Genomic DNA, 17,602 nt, shown 5'->3' with positions numbered 1-17,602 from the left:
TTGTCTTTTTTGTTGCTTCATTATTAGTGTATATGAATGCAACTGATTACTGTACACTGATTTTGTGTCCTGCGTTTTGCTGAATTCATGTATCAGTTCTAGTAGACTCTTGGTGGAGTCTACTGGGTTTTCCATGTATAATATCATGCCATCTGCAGAAAGTGAAAGCTTGACTTCATCTTTGCCAGCTTTGATGGCTTTGATTTCCTTTTGTTGTCTGATTGCTGATGCTAGAACTTTTAACACTATTTTAGACAACAGGGGTGAGGTTGGACATTCCTGTCATGTTCCTGATATCAGGGGGAAAGCTCTCAGTTTTTCTGCATTGAGGTTGATATTAGCTGTGGGCTTTTCATATGCCTTTAAGATGTTTAGGTATGTTCTGTCTATCCTGACTTTCTCGAGCATTTTTATTAAGAAAGGATGCTGAATTTTGTCAAATGCTTTTTCTGCATTGATTGAGAGGATCATATGGTTCTTCTCTTTTCTTTTATTAATGTGATGTATCACACTGATTGATTTGCGAATGTGGAACCAGCCCTGCAGCCCAGGAATGAATCCAACTTGATCATGGTGAATAATTCTTTTTATATGCTGTTGAAATCGATTTGGTAGTGTCTTATTGAGAATTTTTGCATCCATAGTCATCAGGGATATTGGCCTGTAGTTCTCTTTTTTTGCTGGGTCTCTGTCTGGTTTAGGAATCAAAGTAATGCTGGCTTCATAGAATGAGTCTGGAAGTTTCCTTCCCTTTCTATTTTTTTGGAGCAGCTTGAAAAGGATAGGTATTATCTCTGCTTCAAATGTCTGGTAGACTTCCCCAGGGAAGCCATCTGGTCCTGGACTCTTACCTGTTTGGAGATTTTTGATAACTGATTCAATTTCTTTGCTTGTTATGGGTCTGTTTAAATTTTCTATTTCTTCCTGTTTGAGTTTTGGCAGTGTGTGGGTGCTTAGGAATTTGTCCATTTCTTCCAGGTTGTTCAGTTTGTTGGCATATAAGTTTTGATAGTATTAGCTGACAATTGCTTGTATTTCTGAGGGATTGATTGTAATAATTCCATTTTCATTCATGATTTTATCTATTTGGATAATCTCCCTTTTCTTTTTGAGAAATCTGGCTATAGGTTTATCAATTTTTTTTATTTTATGAAAAATCAAACTGTTGGTTTCATTGATCTGTTCTACAGGTTTTTTTTTTTTTTTTTAGCTTCTGTATTGTTTATTTTTGCTCTGATCTTTATTATTTCTCTTCTTCGGCTGCGTTTGGGGTGTCTTTGCTGTTCTGCTTCTATTTCCTTTAGGTGTGCTGTTAGATTTTCTTTTGGGATTTCTCTTGTTTCTTGAGATAGGCCTGGATTGCAATTTATTTTCCTGTCAGGACTGCCTTGGCTGCATCCCAAAGCGTTTGGATTATTGCATTTTCATTTACATTTGTTTCCATATAATTTTTAATTTCTTCTCTAATTGCCTGGTTGACCCATTCATTCTTTTATTTATTTATTTATTTATTTAAAAAAAATTTTTTTTAACATTTATTTATTTTTGAGACAGAGAGAGACAGAGCATGAACGGGGGAGGGTCAGAGAGAGGGAGACACAGAATCCGAAACAGGCTCCATGCTCTGAGCTGTCAGCACAGAGCCTGATGTGGGGCTTGAACCCACGGACCATGAGATCATGACCTGAGCCGAAGTCGGCCGCCTAACCGACTGAGCCACCCAGGCGCCCCTTGACCCATTCATTCTTTAGTGGGGTGTTCTTTAACCTCCATGCTTTTGGAGGTTTTCCAGACTTTTTCCTGTGATTCATTACAAGCTTCATAGCATTGTGGTCTGAAGGTATGCATGGTATAATCTCAATTCTTGTATACTTATGAAGGGCTGTTTTGTGACCCAGTATGTGATCTATCTTGGCGAATGTTCCTTGTGCACTTGAGAAGAAAGAATATTCTGTTGCTTTGGGATGCAGAGTTGTAAATATGTCTGTCAAGTCCATCTGATCCAATGTATCATTCAGGGCCCTTGTTTCTTTATTGATCCTGTGTCTAGATGATCTATCCATTGTCGTAAGTGGAGGATTAAAGTCCCCTGCAGTGACCATATTCTTATCAATAAGGTTGCTTATGTTTGTGAGTAATTGTTTTGTATATTTGGGAGCTCCTGTATTTGGTACAGAGACCTCTATAATTGTTAGCTCTTCCTGATGGATAGTCCCTGTAATTATTATATAATGCCCTTCTTCATCTCTTGTTACAACCTTTAATTTAAAGTCTAGTTTGTCTGACATAAGTACGGCTATTCCAGCTTTCTTTGGACTTCCAGTAGCATGATAGATCTCCGTGACCTCACTTTCAGTCTGAAGGTGTCCTCAGGTCTAAAATGAGTCTCTTGTAGACACCAAATTGATGGGTCTTGTGTTTTTATCCATTCTGATAACCTGTGTTTTGGTTGGAGCATTTAGTCCATTTACATTCAGTGTTATTATAGAAAGATATGGGTTTAGAGTCATTGTGATGTCTGTAGGTTTCATGCTTGTAGTGATGTCTCTGGTACTTTGTGGTCCTTGCAGCATTTCACTGACAGAATCCCCCTTAGGATCTCTTGTAGGGCTGGTTTAGTGGTGACGAATTCCTTCAGTTTTTGTTTGTTTGGGAAGACCTTTATATCTCCTTCTATTCTTAATGACAGACTTGCTGCATAAAGGATTCTCGGCTGCATATTTTTCTGTTCATCATGTTGAAGATTTCCTGCCACTCCTTTCTGGCCTGCCAAGTTTCAATAGAGAGATCGGTCAGTTTCAGTAGAGAGATCGGTCACGAGTCTTATAGGTCTCCCTTTATATGTTAGAGCACGTTTATCTCTAGCTGCTTTCAGAATTTTCTCTTTATCCTTGTATTTTGCCAGTTTGACTATGATATGTCGTGCAGAGGATCAATTCAAGTTACGTCTGAAGGGAGTTCTCTGTGCCTCTTGGATTTCAATGCCTTTTTCCTTCCCCAGTTCAGGGAAGTTCTCAGCTATTATTTCTTCAAGTACACCTTCAACACCTTTCCCTCTCTCTTCCTCCTCTGGAATACCAATTATGCGTATATTATTTGTCTTTAGTGCATCACTTAGTTCTCTAAATTTCCCCTCATACTCCTGGATTTTTTATCTTTTTCTCACCTTCATCTTTTTCCATAATTTTATCTTCTAATTCACCTTTTCTCTCCTATGCCTCTTCAATCCGAGCCGTAGTTGTTTCTATTTTATTTTGCAGCTCATTGATAGCATTTTTTAGCTTCTCCTGGCTGTTCCTTAGTCCCTTGATCTCTGTAGCAAGAGGTTCTCTGCTGGTCTTTATACCGTTTTCAAGTCCAGTGATTAATTTTATGACTATAATTCCAAATTCACTTTCTGTTATATTGTTTAAATCCTTTATGATCAGTTCGTTAGCTGTCATTATTTCCTGGAGATTCTTTTGTGGGGAATTCTTCCATTTCTTCATTTTGGGTAGTCCCTGGAGTGGTGCGGGACTACAGGACACTTCCCCTGTGCTGTCTTGAATAACTTGCATTGGTGGGCGGGGCTGCAGTCAGACTTGATGTCTGCCCCCAGCCCACCGCTGGGGCCACAGTCAGACTGGTGTGTGCCTTCTCTTCCCCTCTCCTAGGGGCAGGATTCACTGTGGGGTGGTGTGGCCCTTCTGGGCTACTTGCACACTGCCAGGCTTGTGGTGCTGGGGATCTGTCACATTAGCTGGGGTGGTTTGGCAAGGTGCACGGGTGTGGGAGGGGCAGGCTCAGCTCACTTTTCCTTTGGAGATCCGCTTAGGGAGGGGCCCTGCAGCACTGGGAGGGAGTCAGACCTGCCAGAGGGATGGATCCACAGAAGCACAGAGTTGGGTGTTTGGGTGGTGCAAGCAAGTTCCCTGGCAGGAACTGGTTCCCTTTGGGCTTTTGGCAGGGGGATGGGCGAGGGAGATGGCGCTGGCGAGCGCCTTTGTTCCCCGCCAAGCTGAGCTCTGTCGTCCGCAGCTCAACAACTTGTCCTCCTGTTGTCCTCTAGCCCTCCTGTTCTCCAAGCAGAGCTGTTAGCTTATAACCTTCCAGGTGTCAAGTCCCTCTTGGTGTCGGAACACACTCCATCCGGCCTCTCCGCTTTCGCAAGCCAGACTCGGGGGCTCTGCTTGGCCGGCAGGCCGCCCCTCCTCCCCGGCTCCATCCCGCCAGTTCGTGGAGCGCGCACCGCCTCTCTGCCCTTCCTACCCTCTTCTGTGGGCCTCTCGTCTGAGCTTCGCTCCGGAGACTCCGTTTTGCTAGACTTCTGGTGGTTTTCTGGGTTATTTGGGCAGGTGTAGGTGGAATCTAAGTGATTAGCAGGACGCACGGTAAGCCCGAGGCCTCCTACGCCACCATCTTCCCAGGATCCAAAAAAATTTTTTAATGTTTATTATTTTTTTTGAGAGATAGAGAGACAGAGCATGAGCAGGGAAGGGGCAGAGAGAGAGGGAGACACAGAATCTGAAGCAGGCTCCAGACTCTGAGCTGTCAGCACAGAGCTTGATGCGGGGCTCTAACCCGTGAATCACGAGATCATGACCTGAGTGGAAACTGGATACTCAACTGACTGAGCCACCCAGGCGCCCCATCTGTGGAAGTTTCAAATTCTGACTTTTTATTTTTTTCTTTATTGTGGCTAAGTTTTATTCTTAGTTCTTTTCCATTCGAACACGTAATGAATATTCATAAACATGTATTTCTAAAATAATTTATCCACCTTAAAATTATTTTTGGTGGAAATAATAGGATGGGATCTAAAGTTTTCAAATCTGCTTGCTAATTTTCTCAGCACTGTTTGGTGAGTAATCATTTCCCTTCTGATGTATACCGTTTGATACTATATTATTATATAAAATACAGTCCTGGTGTCTTCTGAGATCCAGAATACTATGTAATATATCTAATGGCATCTCTCATTTATCCTTTGACTGAAGAGACACAAAATGGTACTTGTGATCAGCACTGAAAACTCCATTTCCTTAGACTATCATCTATCCAGGCATGAAACCAAGAAACCCAGTTGTGATTCTCATTCTTTCCCTATAATTTAACCTCCACCTTCCCTTTTCAATTTTTCATTCATGCAGCAAGTATCAGGTGCCAACTGAGTGCCAGGCATTACTGTATGCATTTTGAATATCTCAATAAATTAAAAAAAATGTACATGTAATATATATTATATATTAATATATATTAAATATATAAAAATATACATATAAAATGTGTGAAACATAATATATATAAATATATAATTTATATATAAAATACATAATAACATGTATTAATGTATATTTAATATATATTAATACAGAAAATATTAAATGTATATAAAATACATACATATTTATGTACATAAATTACATATTTTATTATGTATAAATTATATACATAAATATATGATAAATATACACATATATAAGTAAAATATGTAATGTCTATAAAGTATATACAAAAAATATTTACATAATTAGATATATAAATATAATAAATTATATATATTATATGTATTATGTTTGTATATTATAAATATACTATATATAATATAAACTTTTAAAAAATATATAATTTATATATAAATATATACATATACAAAACAAATATATATTTGTACATTTAATATATATAAAATAAGTAAAACATTAAATATATAAAAAACTATTCATAAATAAACATACATAAAGTTTATTTACATATTTTTTTCATTTTTATGTATATGTAAGTTATATATATATTTATATATAATTCCTACTCTTGTGCACCTATCCAGATAATAAATATTAAGCAAAATAAACAAGTTCTAAAGAAAGTTAATAGGAAACAAGTGCAATAGCAATATAATAGGGAAGGTTAAAGTGCATCTGAAAGTCCAGAGTTGTGGGCAGTGTGTTGCACTTCCCATCAGGGCAGTTAGGGTGTAGGCATCAGTGGCAAGGTGTCCTTGAGTAAAGATTTGATACAGGCAAGTGAATTATCATTGTAAATGTCAGGAGGAAAGTTCATCCCAGGCAGAGGGTATAGTCAGTGCAAAGGCCTAAAGTGCTTGGTTGTATTCAAGAAACAGCAAGAAGGCCAGTCAGTGTAAAAAGAGGAGAATAGTAGAAAATTTGCATAGGTGAAGTGAGGCCAAATCATGTAAGATTCTGTAAACCATTGTAACAGGAAACGGGGTACCATTGGAGGATTCTGAGCAGAGAGGTGACATGATGCCACTTAGATTTAGAATTAACTTTATGACTCGTTGTACTTCTAAGAATAGTCTACAGAAAGTGGTGCAGTGGCCTAAGCAATGGTACATTAAGTAGTGTGTTGCAGGAATTAAGGGGAGAGGGGAATGTCGGCGTGAGTAGCAATGCAAATGGTAAGATGTGGTGAGCTTTTGAAGGGTTAGCTAACACAATTTGCCAGCTGAAGGATACTGGATTTTAGAGAAGTGACTCCAAGTTTGTTTGTTTGTTTGTTTATTGATTGATATAAGCCACTGGAAAGATGAAGGCATAGTAACCAACTTTAACAAGCCTGAGCTCAATTTTGTGCACATTACATTTAAGATGTTTATTGGATATCCAAGTGGAAATGTAAAGTAGGTACCTGGATAAGCAAGTGTAATATATAGGGTAGAAATAGGAGCAAGAGATTGATACACAGATGCTCTTTAAAGGCATGGTACTAGATGAGAAAACTTAGAGCATGAAAATAGATGGAAAAGACATGAGCCCTGGTTTTCTTAGACATCAAGAGCTCAGAGACCAGATAACAACTTATGGAGAGTAAAGAGGAGCCACCAGTGATGAAAAGGAAAGACCAGGATTGTGTGGTACCTGATAAGCCAAGTGAAGAAAATGTACCTGAAGGTTGGAGTAGATAATGAATGGTTAAAAGATGAGGATTGAGACTTGATCATTAGATTTTGATAAGAAGGTCATGGGAACACTGAAAGACAAGTTTTAGTGCAAGTTCTGGACTTAAATTTTTTTTTTTTTTTTTTTTGGCACTGTATGTTTTATTTTTTCCAGTTCTGTTGAGGTATAATTGACAAATAAAAATTATATGTACTTAAGATGCATAATGTGATGTTTTGGTATACATATATGTATTTTCTATCTCTGTGAAAAATGCCACAATCCAGCTAAATTACATATCCATCGATTTACCTAATTACAATATTCTTTTGTGTTTTGTGAGAAGATCTACTCTCTTAGCAAATTCAAGTGTACAAATCCAGTATTATAAACTAATCATCATGCTGTACATTAGATCTTCAAAATATATTCGTTCTGGACTTAAATTTTGATTGGAGTGCTGGGATGCCTGGGTGGCTCAGTCAGTTAAGCACCCCACTCTTGATTTCGGCTCAGGTCATGATCTCACGGTTCATGAGTTTGAGCCCTGCTTTGGGCTGTGTGCTGACAGTGTGGAGCCTGCTTGGAATTCTCTATCTCCTTCTCCCCCCCTTCTTCCCGCAACCTAAATAAGTTTTAAAAACATTTCAAAAAACTTTCTGACTGTAGTGAATTTGCAAGAAAATCTGGGAGAGGAGTTGGAGAAGAGAACAGAGGCAACTCATTTGAGGAATTTTGTTGGAAAGGTCTTTAGAGAAATGGAGCTTTAAAGGAAAGTTGGATTAAGAATTTCTAGAGGCACCTCGGTGGCTCAGTTGGTTAAGCGTCTGCCTTTGGCTCAGGTCATGAGCTTGTGGTTTGTGGGTTTGAGCCCCACGTCGGGTTCTGTGCCTCCCCCCCCAACCCACCACTTGCACTCATTCTTTCTCTTTGAAAATAAATAAACATTAAAATTAAAAAAAATTTTAGTACGTTGGGAGATCTATGTATGGTGAAAGCTGAGGGGAATGACAAAACAGGGAAGCATGGATGATACCAAAGTGGGGGGGAAGCTGCAGTGGTTCTTGAGTGCACAAGAAGGAAGGGTTATAAAGTTTGAGGTTTGGTGAGAGCCTTGTTTGTTACCTTGCTGTAGCAGGAAGAGGAGAGGAAACACTTTCTTTTCAGCTGTCTTAAGCTAGAATTCTCTATTTTCAAAAGTGATAGTCAATTATCTCTGTGGTGTTGGTGGTCTTACCTGATACTTTGATTTTGTCTTCTAAAAAAATTGGGTAACATTGTACTTGTATTCAGTACTTTGTGGCAAAGGAGTATGCTGAAGAGAAGAACAGGAACAAATTAGTGGTTCTGTGTTCAAAGATGAAACTAAGCTTTCTTAGCTATATAATCTGGTTTATTACGTAAATTGAAATCTTGCATGTCATAGACACTTTTCCAAAGAAGACACCGAGATGGTTAACAGGCACATGCAAAGATGCTCAACATGACTCATCATCAGGGAAATATAAATGAAAACCACAAAGAGCCACCACCTCCCACCTGTCAGAATGGCTAAAAGTAACAACACAAGAAACAACAGGTGTTGGGGAGGATGTGAAGAAAAAGGAACACTCTTGCACTGCTGGGGGGAATGCAAACTGGTGCAGCCACTTTGGGGAAGAGTATGGAAGTTCCTCAAGAAACTAAAAATAGAACTATCCTATGATCCAGCAATTGCACTCTTTGGTATTTGCCCATAAGATACATAAATATAGATTCAAAGGGGTACACATACCCCAATGTTTATAGCAGCATTATCAACAACAGCCAAACTATGGAGAGAGCCCAAATGTCCATCGACTGGTGAATGGATAAAGAAGATGTGGTATGTATATATGTGTGTGTATACACACACACACACACACTGGAATGTTACTCACCCATCAAAAAAATGAAATCTTGTCATTTGTAATAATGTGGATGGATCTAGAGTATATTATGGTAAGCTAAATAAATCAGAGAAAGACAAATGCCATACGTTTTCCCTCATATTTGGAATTTAGGAGTGGGAGGGAGGGGAGGGTGGGTAATGGGCATTGAGGAGGGCACCTGTTGGGAGGAGCACTCGGTGTTGTATGGAAACCAATTTGACAATAAATTTCATATTAAAAAAATAAATAAATGATAAGAATTTATGAAGCAAAACAGATGAACATATGGGAAGGTGGGAGAGGGGAGAGTAGAGAGGAGAGCAAACCACAAACTACTCTTAGAGAACAAAATGAGGTTTGATGGAGGGAGGTGGATGGGAGATGGGGTAGATGGGTGATGGGTATTAAGGAGGGCACTTGTTGTGATGAGCCCTGGGTGCTGTATGTAAGTGATGAATCACTGAATTCTACTCCTGAAACCAGTATTGCACTGTATGTTAGCTAACTAAAATTAAAATTAGAAAAAAGGAAAAAGAAAATTTTGTATGTGATAATAGTTCTTACTCTGCTGTGCTAGTCTAAAGAGTGAACAAGATAATATGCAAGAGGATTGATTTTCAAAATCACTTTAATTTCACCTTTGAAAATAGTATTTCTTTTTGTTTAAACTCAAAATAGTGTGTCCTCAAGGTTTTAAAAAATACTGTTCTATATTTCCACATTTCTAAAATGGAATACGCCCAACTAAAATGATCATAAAATGATTAAAAATGGAAAAATCCACTTTAAATTTTCCTGTGGAATACATATTCAGTCACAGTAAAAGTCAAGATTCCAAATAGTTCTTGATTATGCAAAGAATCTATTTGTCAGAAAATTACCAACTCTTATTTCTTCTCATTAACAGCTTCTCTCCTTGGCGACACTGGGAAAACCAAAATGATCATAGGTGATAATTCCCCAGGTTAAGGGATCTCAATCTGGCAATCCAAGATCTTTGCAGCGTTGTTTGGTCACTGCCCTCTGGGGCCGTAATTAGAATTAGCTTCCACTCTTGCTGTGCCGTTGTTTTACAGCTATTTGGGTATGTCTATAATGGTTCTGAATAGGATGTGGTTGGGAGACCATACTTGAATCTTTAGTGATGTTGATCTCTTAGTTTCCTTGGCAAAACAGGTAGGTGAGGGGGATAACAGTAAAAAAAAAAAAAAAAAATCCAGGAACAAATATTTGTCCCTGCTTTTTTTCTTTCTTTTTTTTAATATTCAATTTTGAGAGAGAAAAGTATGAGCAGGGGAGGGGCAGATAGAGGAGGACAGAGGTTCCAAAGCCGGCTCTGAACAGCAGAGAGCCTGATGCAGGGCTCAAACTTATGAACCTTGAGATCATGACCCGAGCCAAAGTCAGATGCTCCCAGGTGCCCAATTTCTCAGTTGTAAGAAATGGTGTTGTTGATATAATGAAGATTCTTAAGTCCGATCCATTCTATTATACCAGTCTCTTAACTGGGCTTCTTTCTTCTTGGTCCTTTCCTTCTAGCGTGTCTGCCATACTGGAAGATGAATCATCTTCCTCCAGCAGAGGTTTTATCAATTAATTCTTTGCTCCTGAGTCTTTGTTCCTCTTTATTTATTACCAGTACCCCACCATCTGCAGTTAGAGCCTTAGGTCAGATAAAACCAGCCTCAACTTTCCTTCTCGTCTTATATTCTACTGTTCTTTTACACAACTTCTGTTCTCTTGGGCAGCCTGCCCTCTTCGCCGTCATCTCAGAGTACCTTGAGCTTAACTGTTGTTTCTCATATTGTACCACCCGTCTGAAAGGATTCTTCAAACTCTCTGTATGTATTGTAATGTTTACTATTTATAAAAGGTCTGCTCAATGCCGTGTTTTCTATTTTGTCTTCTCTGATCACACCAGCTGTGGCTTTCTCCTTCTTTCACTTTACTCAGGTATTATGAAGTCTGTGGCATTCATCTTACTGTGTTTGTTGGATATTGACTTACAATGTGAGATAGGCATTGTCTTTCCAAGTGATTGACAACAATACATACTCATAAATACATTTTAGTTAGTAAAATAAATATGAAGGCACAGAAGAATAGGAATGCACAGAACTAGGACTACATTGGCCATCTGCATCCATAACTGATTGTTTGACATGCATAAACTGTCCTTGTGTTTTCCACTTGTGCAGTTAGCAATACTGTGGCTAAAGATGCTAAATGGATCTTGAAAAACAAAAGTGAGTTGGGAGCAAAAGTGTTATTTCCTGAAAGGCCGGTATTTGTGGGTTTGCCTCCTCTTTGTAAGTAAGTTTGTGCAAATTTTTATCTGGATGAGCACACCTTTGGAAATCCCTGAAGCACTCCACCCCAGTGCAGGTGCAAATGACCAGTGTTATGTGAGGTGGTCAAGAAAGTCTTCAGAATACTTTCTGTGAGAATTTATTCATGGCTTTGGCTATAGGGAGAGGAGTGGTTGTGGAAATGACACAGCCTGACTTATGATTTGTCAGAACATAAACTTCTTACAAACCAAGCCCTGAGCAGTGTCTCCACTTACGAGCAAAATTATTCTATCAGAAGTATCCCTAACGAATCCTTTCAAGCTACCTGACACCAGCATAGACACGAAAGCCTGAAGTGAAACCAACTCCTCTTCGTTATCTCAGAATAATGGATTAAAAATTAAAACAATTTTAATTCTTGGAACTGACAACTGGGACATATAGTTAATACATATTAGGTACCATTTGTTGTGCCTTTACAATGTGGTAGGTACTGCACTAGGTGTATGTTACCTATATCACCTAGTTCTCCCCACACCCTGCAAGGGAGGTGTTGTTATCTCCTTTTACAAATGAGGACACTGAGGCTCAGAGAGGTTAAGTGACTTTCCCAAGCTCCTAGAGCAAGTGGCAGTGGAGTCTGGAGTCTGGATTGAGAAACAGGCTTTGGGTAGACTTGTAAGCCTCACTACTCACAGTTCTATTGTAAGCTTCTCAAATTAGAGTAGCAGTTAGAACTTGTGGATAATTTCCATTTACACTGCATTGTAAAAAGCAACCTTTGCATTCATTGCCATGTGTGATATCCACAAGCGATTTTGAGTCTGCTGGGCAAGTACTGAAGGAGTTTGTCTTTTCAAACCTAATCACTCCATCACAGGTGGGAATTGGATCTTCCTATTTAATTTTATCTGAACTTTTCCCCTCTGTCCTTGTATGGTTTCTTTTCTGTCTTTTCCTTTCATTATCACAGTGTGTATCTCTTCTATTTTCTCCTTTCCTTGTATCTTTCTCTCTTTTCATATTTCTTCATACTTCCTCTCTCCCCTATTTCTGCCTCTCAGATTATTGCCAAGCTTCGTGACATGTTGCGTGTTAGGTGTAGGCTTGCAGACACAAGTTTCCTACACCCCCAAGCAAAGAATATTTTGTAGAGGGGGGGTGCCTCTGAAGAGAGACTATTAGTTATGGTTATTGTCAATTTTGAGATAAGAGCTAAGAAATATTCTTCTCTGCGTGTGGAATCTATTTCAAAAGATGGCGGAGAAACAACATGGGAGTCCTTGGTTCCTGGAGAGTGCAGGGGTTATTAACCAACCTTCCATTCTGGAAATATTTACCGACTTACACACCTAGTTAGGAGCTTTGGGCAATTCAAATAAAACCCTTAAGGCATTATGATTAAAAGCAAAGACTACAGTTTAAGGTCTTTCTCACTCATATTTAAAAGGACACCCCACAGTCCAACCTCTTCCTGAAATCCTTGACCTTGCCGGATAATACTGGTCCTTCCTTTGAATTTCTATTAGTTTCCCCCCCTCACATATTCAGCTAGTGATGTTCTCTAATGTTTGTATGGCATATATTGTATGATGCCTTATATTGTAGCTATTATGTGTGCAATTTATGTCTTGATAGCTTTCCTCTTAAGGAAAGCTGTGTAAACTGAGAACTTTTATTTGACTTTTGAGGAGAGTAAAGTATAGAGAGGCAGGAAGGATGATGTGATAACCAATATTCCTTCAAATAATTTACCACTGTTGTGTCCTTCCAAATGAGCACCAAGATGAGAAGAGTGAGCAAAGTATGGTAGTAATGACTGATCTCATTTCTGTATACAGTGTACTTCTAATATTTAATTGGTCACGTAGTTATATGTAGTTACTGTCATGCCAAATAATTTAGTGCAAATAATAGGTAGTTTGTGTAAATGCTGGTGTTTGGTGTCAGTTTTAATTCAGAAAATCACATTAAAAAATTTTTTTTAACGTTTGTTTATTTTTGAGAGACAGAGTCAGAACACGAGTAGGGGAGGAGCAGGAGAGAGGCAGGTACAGAATCCGAAGCAGGCTCCAGGCTCTGAGCTGTCAGCACAGAGCCCAGTGCGAGGCTCGAACCTGTGAACTGTGAGATCATGACCTTTGCCGAAGTTGGACGCTGAACTGACTGAGCTGCCTAGGTGCCCCAGAAGATCACATTTTTAATGTTCAGTTTTTACTCTTTCTTAGGTCATTTTCTACATGACCTGTGACTTCTGGATCAAGAATCCAGAGTCGTGGGCTCTGGTCACCAGTTCTGGCACTTGTGTGACTATAAGCAATTCAGTTTAGATGTTTGAATCTCAGGTTTTTCATTTGAATAATGGTCACTGTGGAAAAGGCTCTTAGACAAAAATATTGGTCTGATTTCATCACGTGCATATGCTTTCCTCATGAAAGTCTTCATGTTTTTCGCTCAGTTGCTGAGTATTTCTGGCCATGTCTCCAGTGCCTCTGTCAGTCACCCATGCATATTTATCCCACCATTCCTCTTCCTTCAGTCCGTCTCTCACAAAGATGGTTCCCTTTTCTTTAGCCCAGGCTGAGATTTCTGATGGAAGAGCTTGAAGCTATAGAGAGTGTGTGTTCTGAGAGTATGGACTGTGGACTCAGGAACTGACAGCAAAATCATTTGATTTAGGTACATATGAGAGACTCAGCTCAGTATTGGTGAGCTAGAATTGGGGTCAGATCACAGTGAGTGCTTTTGTAAGTTTTGGGGCAGAAGGATGTTTTAGGATAGATGAGAGTATCAAGTGGAGGTTTTTTGGTTTGTTTTTGTTTGTTTGTTTTGGAGAATTTTCTTCAAATTCTTGGCACTGTGCCTGCAAGAGGAGAAGAATGTCAGTAAACCTGTACTGCAATCCAGCACCTTCTAAAAGAGTGAAACTTCAGCAGTCATTTTCTGAGCTTACCCTCTACCTCATTGTGTGGTGGGTGTTTGGACACAGAGTAATGGAATCTTCTCCCCTACTTTCATTCCTTCCCCTCCTAAATACAAAGCATACTCAAAACTTCAAAGTCACCAGCCACCCCACTTTCTTTTTAAAGGTGTTAATTTTAATTACTCTCTGCATCCACTATGGGGCTTGAATTTACAACCCTGATCAAGAGTCACATGCTCTACCAACTGAGCCAGACAGGCACCCCAGTTACCAACCTTTTAGTGTCAGCTTTAGGTACAGGTGATCAAGCCAAGGAGATAGCTCTGGTGCCCTCCTGTAATGTTACTGAAGTTTTATATTCTTTTCATTTCAAAATGGGCTGAAAGCTTAAAAGTACAAATGACCTTGGAGAGAAAACATATCTGCATGGATTTCAGACAGAATGAGCACAATGATGTCAAGCACCAGAGCAGGTCACAATAAAAGAAAGTAGTGAATGTTTTAACAGGATGGAGATACTACCGAGTGGAAAAGGGGACAGGGCAGGTGTGGCTAAGTCACTGATGAAGAAAAATTGATTATTTCACTGTTTCCAAGTGCTGGCCATAAGCGCCTTATGTGAGTGGACGGATAGAAGCTCTTTGCAGGTGTATTTCACATCACTTGTGGTGTATAGACCCATGCTTTAGCAAAACCTAGGGTGAAATCCCAAATATTTGTTTGTATTAGGTCTGGATAAAATTCTCACCGGGCCAGGTGTAGGCACCAGAGGGAACTGTATTGAGTCTTGTGACCAGTAGAGGTCTCTGTATGATTTTGATTGAAGTTTTCCTTAAAGTTTTTATTTTTATTTTTAATTTTTTATTGGGTTGCCTGGATAGCTCATTCGGTTAAGCATCTGACTTCGGCTCAGGTCATGATCTCACAGCTTGTGAGTTCGAGTCCATTGTAGGGCTCTGTGCTGACAGAGAAGAGCCTGGACCCAGTTTTAGATTCTGTGTCTCCCTCTCTCCCTCTCTGTGTGCACCCCCCCCCCACCCCCCATGGGCACTTTCTCTCTCTCTCCCTCCTTCAAAATAAATAAACATTAACAAAAATAAAGTTTTTTTCTCTTATGTATCAAGAGTGAGTGGGGGAGGGGTAGAGAGAGAGGGAGAGCGAATCCCAAGCAGGCTGCACGTTGCCAGCACAGAGCCCAAGCCTACAGGATCGTAGCTCAATCCTGCAAACTGTGAAATATGATGTGAGCTGAAATGAAGAGCTGGAGGCTTAACCGACTGAGATACCCATTGATTGAACTTAATAAAATGAAAAAAATGGGAAGATGTAGTTGATGAACCTTGAGGATGTTGTGGTAAAGGGAATAAGACAAAGATAAATGATGTATGATTTTATATCTACGAGGTATCTGAAGTAGTCAAAAATCATAGAAACAGGAAGTAGAATGGTGGTTAGAGGGGGTTGAAGGGAGAGTGGAAAGAAGAGTTTTTTTAATAGGTATTGAGTTTCACATTTGCAAGATGAAAAAGTTCTGGGGATCTTTTTCATAACATGAATATATTGAATAATACTGAACTATACACTTACACAGGGTTTCTAAGGTACATTTTAATGTTACATGGTTTTTACCACAATAAAAAAAAAAGGAAGATTCAGAAAAGCAGTGAACCTGATCTGACATAGTGACAAAGAATGAAATTCTGTCTTTGTTAAGGTCCATTTCTCCCTGTTTTACTACTCTTGCCTGGTTGTGGTGCTTTCTTCTTCCCCCGTTTCATTGTCCCTAATCTCCATCTACATCCTTGTCTACGTGCATTTCTCCTTAATTCATTGCCATCTCATGTTTCAGAAGACTTTCACTCCTAGATGCCGATCCGTTGATTAATCAGTTTCCCCACAACCCTACTCTCTGAGTGTAATTGAAAATGATCATAAAAGGGAGATTAAGTGTGTTGACATGGGAAAGTAAGGTCAGATATAATTTGTATAATTGTTGAATTTCCCTTTGTGCATAATTAAATAAATTTATTTCCACCTACTGCCTCTTTTTCTTTTGTAAGTAAATATACTGTCTTGATTGTACATTCTGTTTCTTGCTGCAGGCCCCCGTGAAGCTTTTCTTCTTGCCTACTTCTCCTATTAATTTTAGGCTCTGAGAGATTTTCCTGACAGTTCCACTTATAATCTCCTGAGTTGTGCTTATGTCATCATCATTATCATCATTACTTATGAAGTGTGAAGCATTGGATTACCAGGTAGTTCTCTTCTGTAATGCAACGTAAATTGTTAATACCGGTATCATTCCTGATCATCACAATTTCTTTGTCACATTCATAGTTCTCATTTCAATGGCAGCCCAGTTGGCTGGATCAATGGATGGAGGGAATCACTCGGTTGTGTCTGAGTTTGTGTTTCTGGGACTAACTCATTCAGTGGAGATCCAGCTTCTCCTCCTGGTGTTCTCCTCTGTGCTCTATGTGGCAAGCATGACCGGAAACATCCTCATTGTGTTCTCTGTGACCGTTGATCCTCACTTGCATTCCCCCATGTACTTCCTACTGGCCAATCTCTCTTTCATTGACTTGGGAGCCTGCTCTGCCACCTCACCCAAGATGATTTATGACCTTTTCAGAAAGCACAAAGTCATCTCCTTTGGAGGCTGCATCACCCAGATCTTCTTCATCCACGTCATTGGTGGTGTGGAGATGGTGCTGCTCATCGCCATGGCCTTTGACAGATATGTTGCCATCTGCAAGCCTCTCCACTACTTGACCATCATGAGCCCACGAGTGTGCATTTTGTTTCTGGCTGCTGCCTGGGCCCTTGGTGTCAGTCACTCACTGTTCCAACTAGCATTCATTGTTAATTTGCCCTTCTGCGGTCCTAATGTATTGGACAGCTTTTACTGTGACCTTCCTCGGCTCCTCAGACTGGCCTGTACAGATACGTACAGATTGCAGTTCATGGTCACTGTTAACAGTGGGTTTATCTGTGTGGGTTCCTTCTTGATACTCCTCATCTCCTACGTCTTTATCCTGTTTTCTGTTCGGAAACATTCCTCCGGTGGCTCATCAAAGGCCGTTTCCACCCTGTCAGCTCACATCACAGTGGTCCTTTTGTTTTTCGGTCCAACCATGTTTGTCTATACATGGCCACATCCCAGTTCCCAGATGGACAAATTTCTTGCCCTGTCTGATGCAGTCATCACTCCTTTTCTGAATCCAGTAATCTACACGTTCAGGAATAAAGAGATGAAGGCAGCAGTGAAGAGAACTTTCAGACCATTAATGATTTTTAGGATGATTTCATAAAAAATGGTGTAAGATTTTTATCCTGATCATTGTGTAGCTGGTATCTGAAATTGTAGAATTGGTTTCTTTAGTGGTTCTGCAATTGATTTTAATGTTACCACACTCTTAGAAATGCTCTTCTTCCCTTAGATAATGAAGACCTAGAGAGATAAACCTTAATTCAAAACAGGTTGATTCACATGGAGTTGCACATGTATATGCTACTTGAAATCTTTTCTTGGCTTCACTATTTAAATACTTAAGAAATTTAAGTATATTTGCTCATACTTTGTTTAAAAGTCACGTT

The 17,602-nt window shown here is 39.4% G+C and overlaps 1 protein-coding gene across 1 annotated transcript; it reads left to right on the top strand.

Annotated features, from left to right (window-relative positions):
- Positions 1 to 16,242: 16,242 nt before the first annotated feature.
- LOC125909761 (olfactory receptor 4F3/4F16/4F29-like) lies at positions 16,243 to 17,316 on the top strand. The gene has a single exon (XM_049613224.1). The coding sequence runs from the start codon at positions 16,354 to 16,356 to the stop codon at positions 17,314 to 17,316; it is 963 nt and encodes a 320-aa protein (XP_049469181.1). The 5' UTR covers positions 16,243 to 16,353.
- The last annotated feature ends 286 nt before the right edge of the window (positions 17,317 to 17,602 follow it).

Source organism: Panthera uncia (genome assembly GCF_023721935.1).
Source record: "Panthera uncia isolate 11264 chromosome B3 unlocalized genomic scaffold, Puncia_PCG_1.0 HiC_scaffold_1, whole genome shotgun sequence".
Classification (NCBI taxonomy): domain Eukaryota; kingdom Metazoa; phylum Chordata; class Mammalia; order Carnivora; family Felidae; genus Panthera; species Panthera uncia.
The sequence above is the reverse complement of the archived record's forward strand: the minus strand, read 5'-3'. Positions and strand labels throughout refer to the sequence as shown.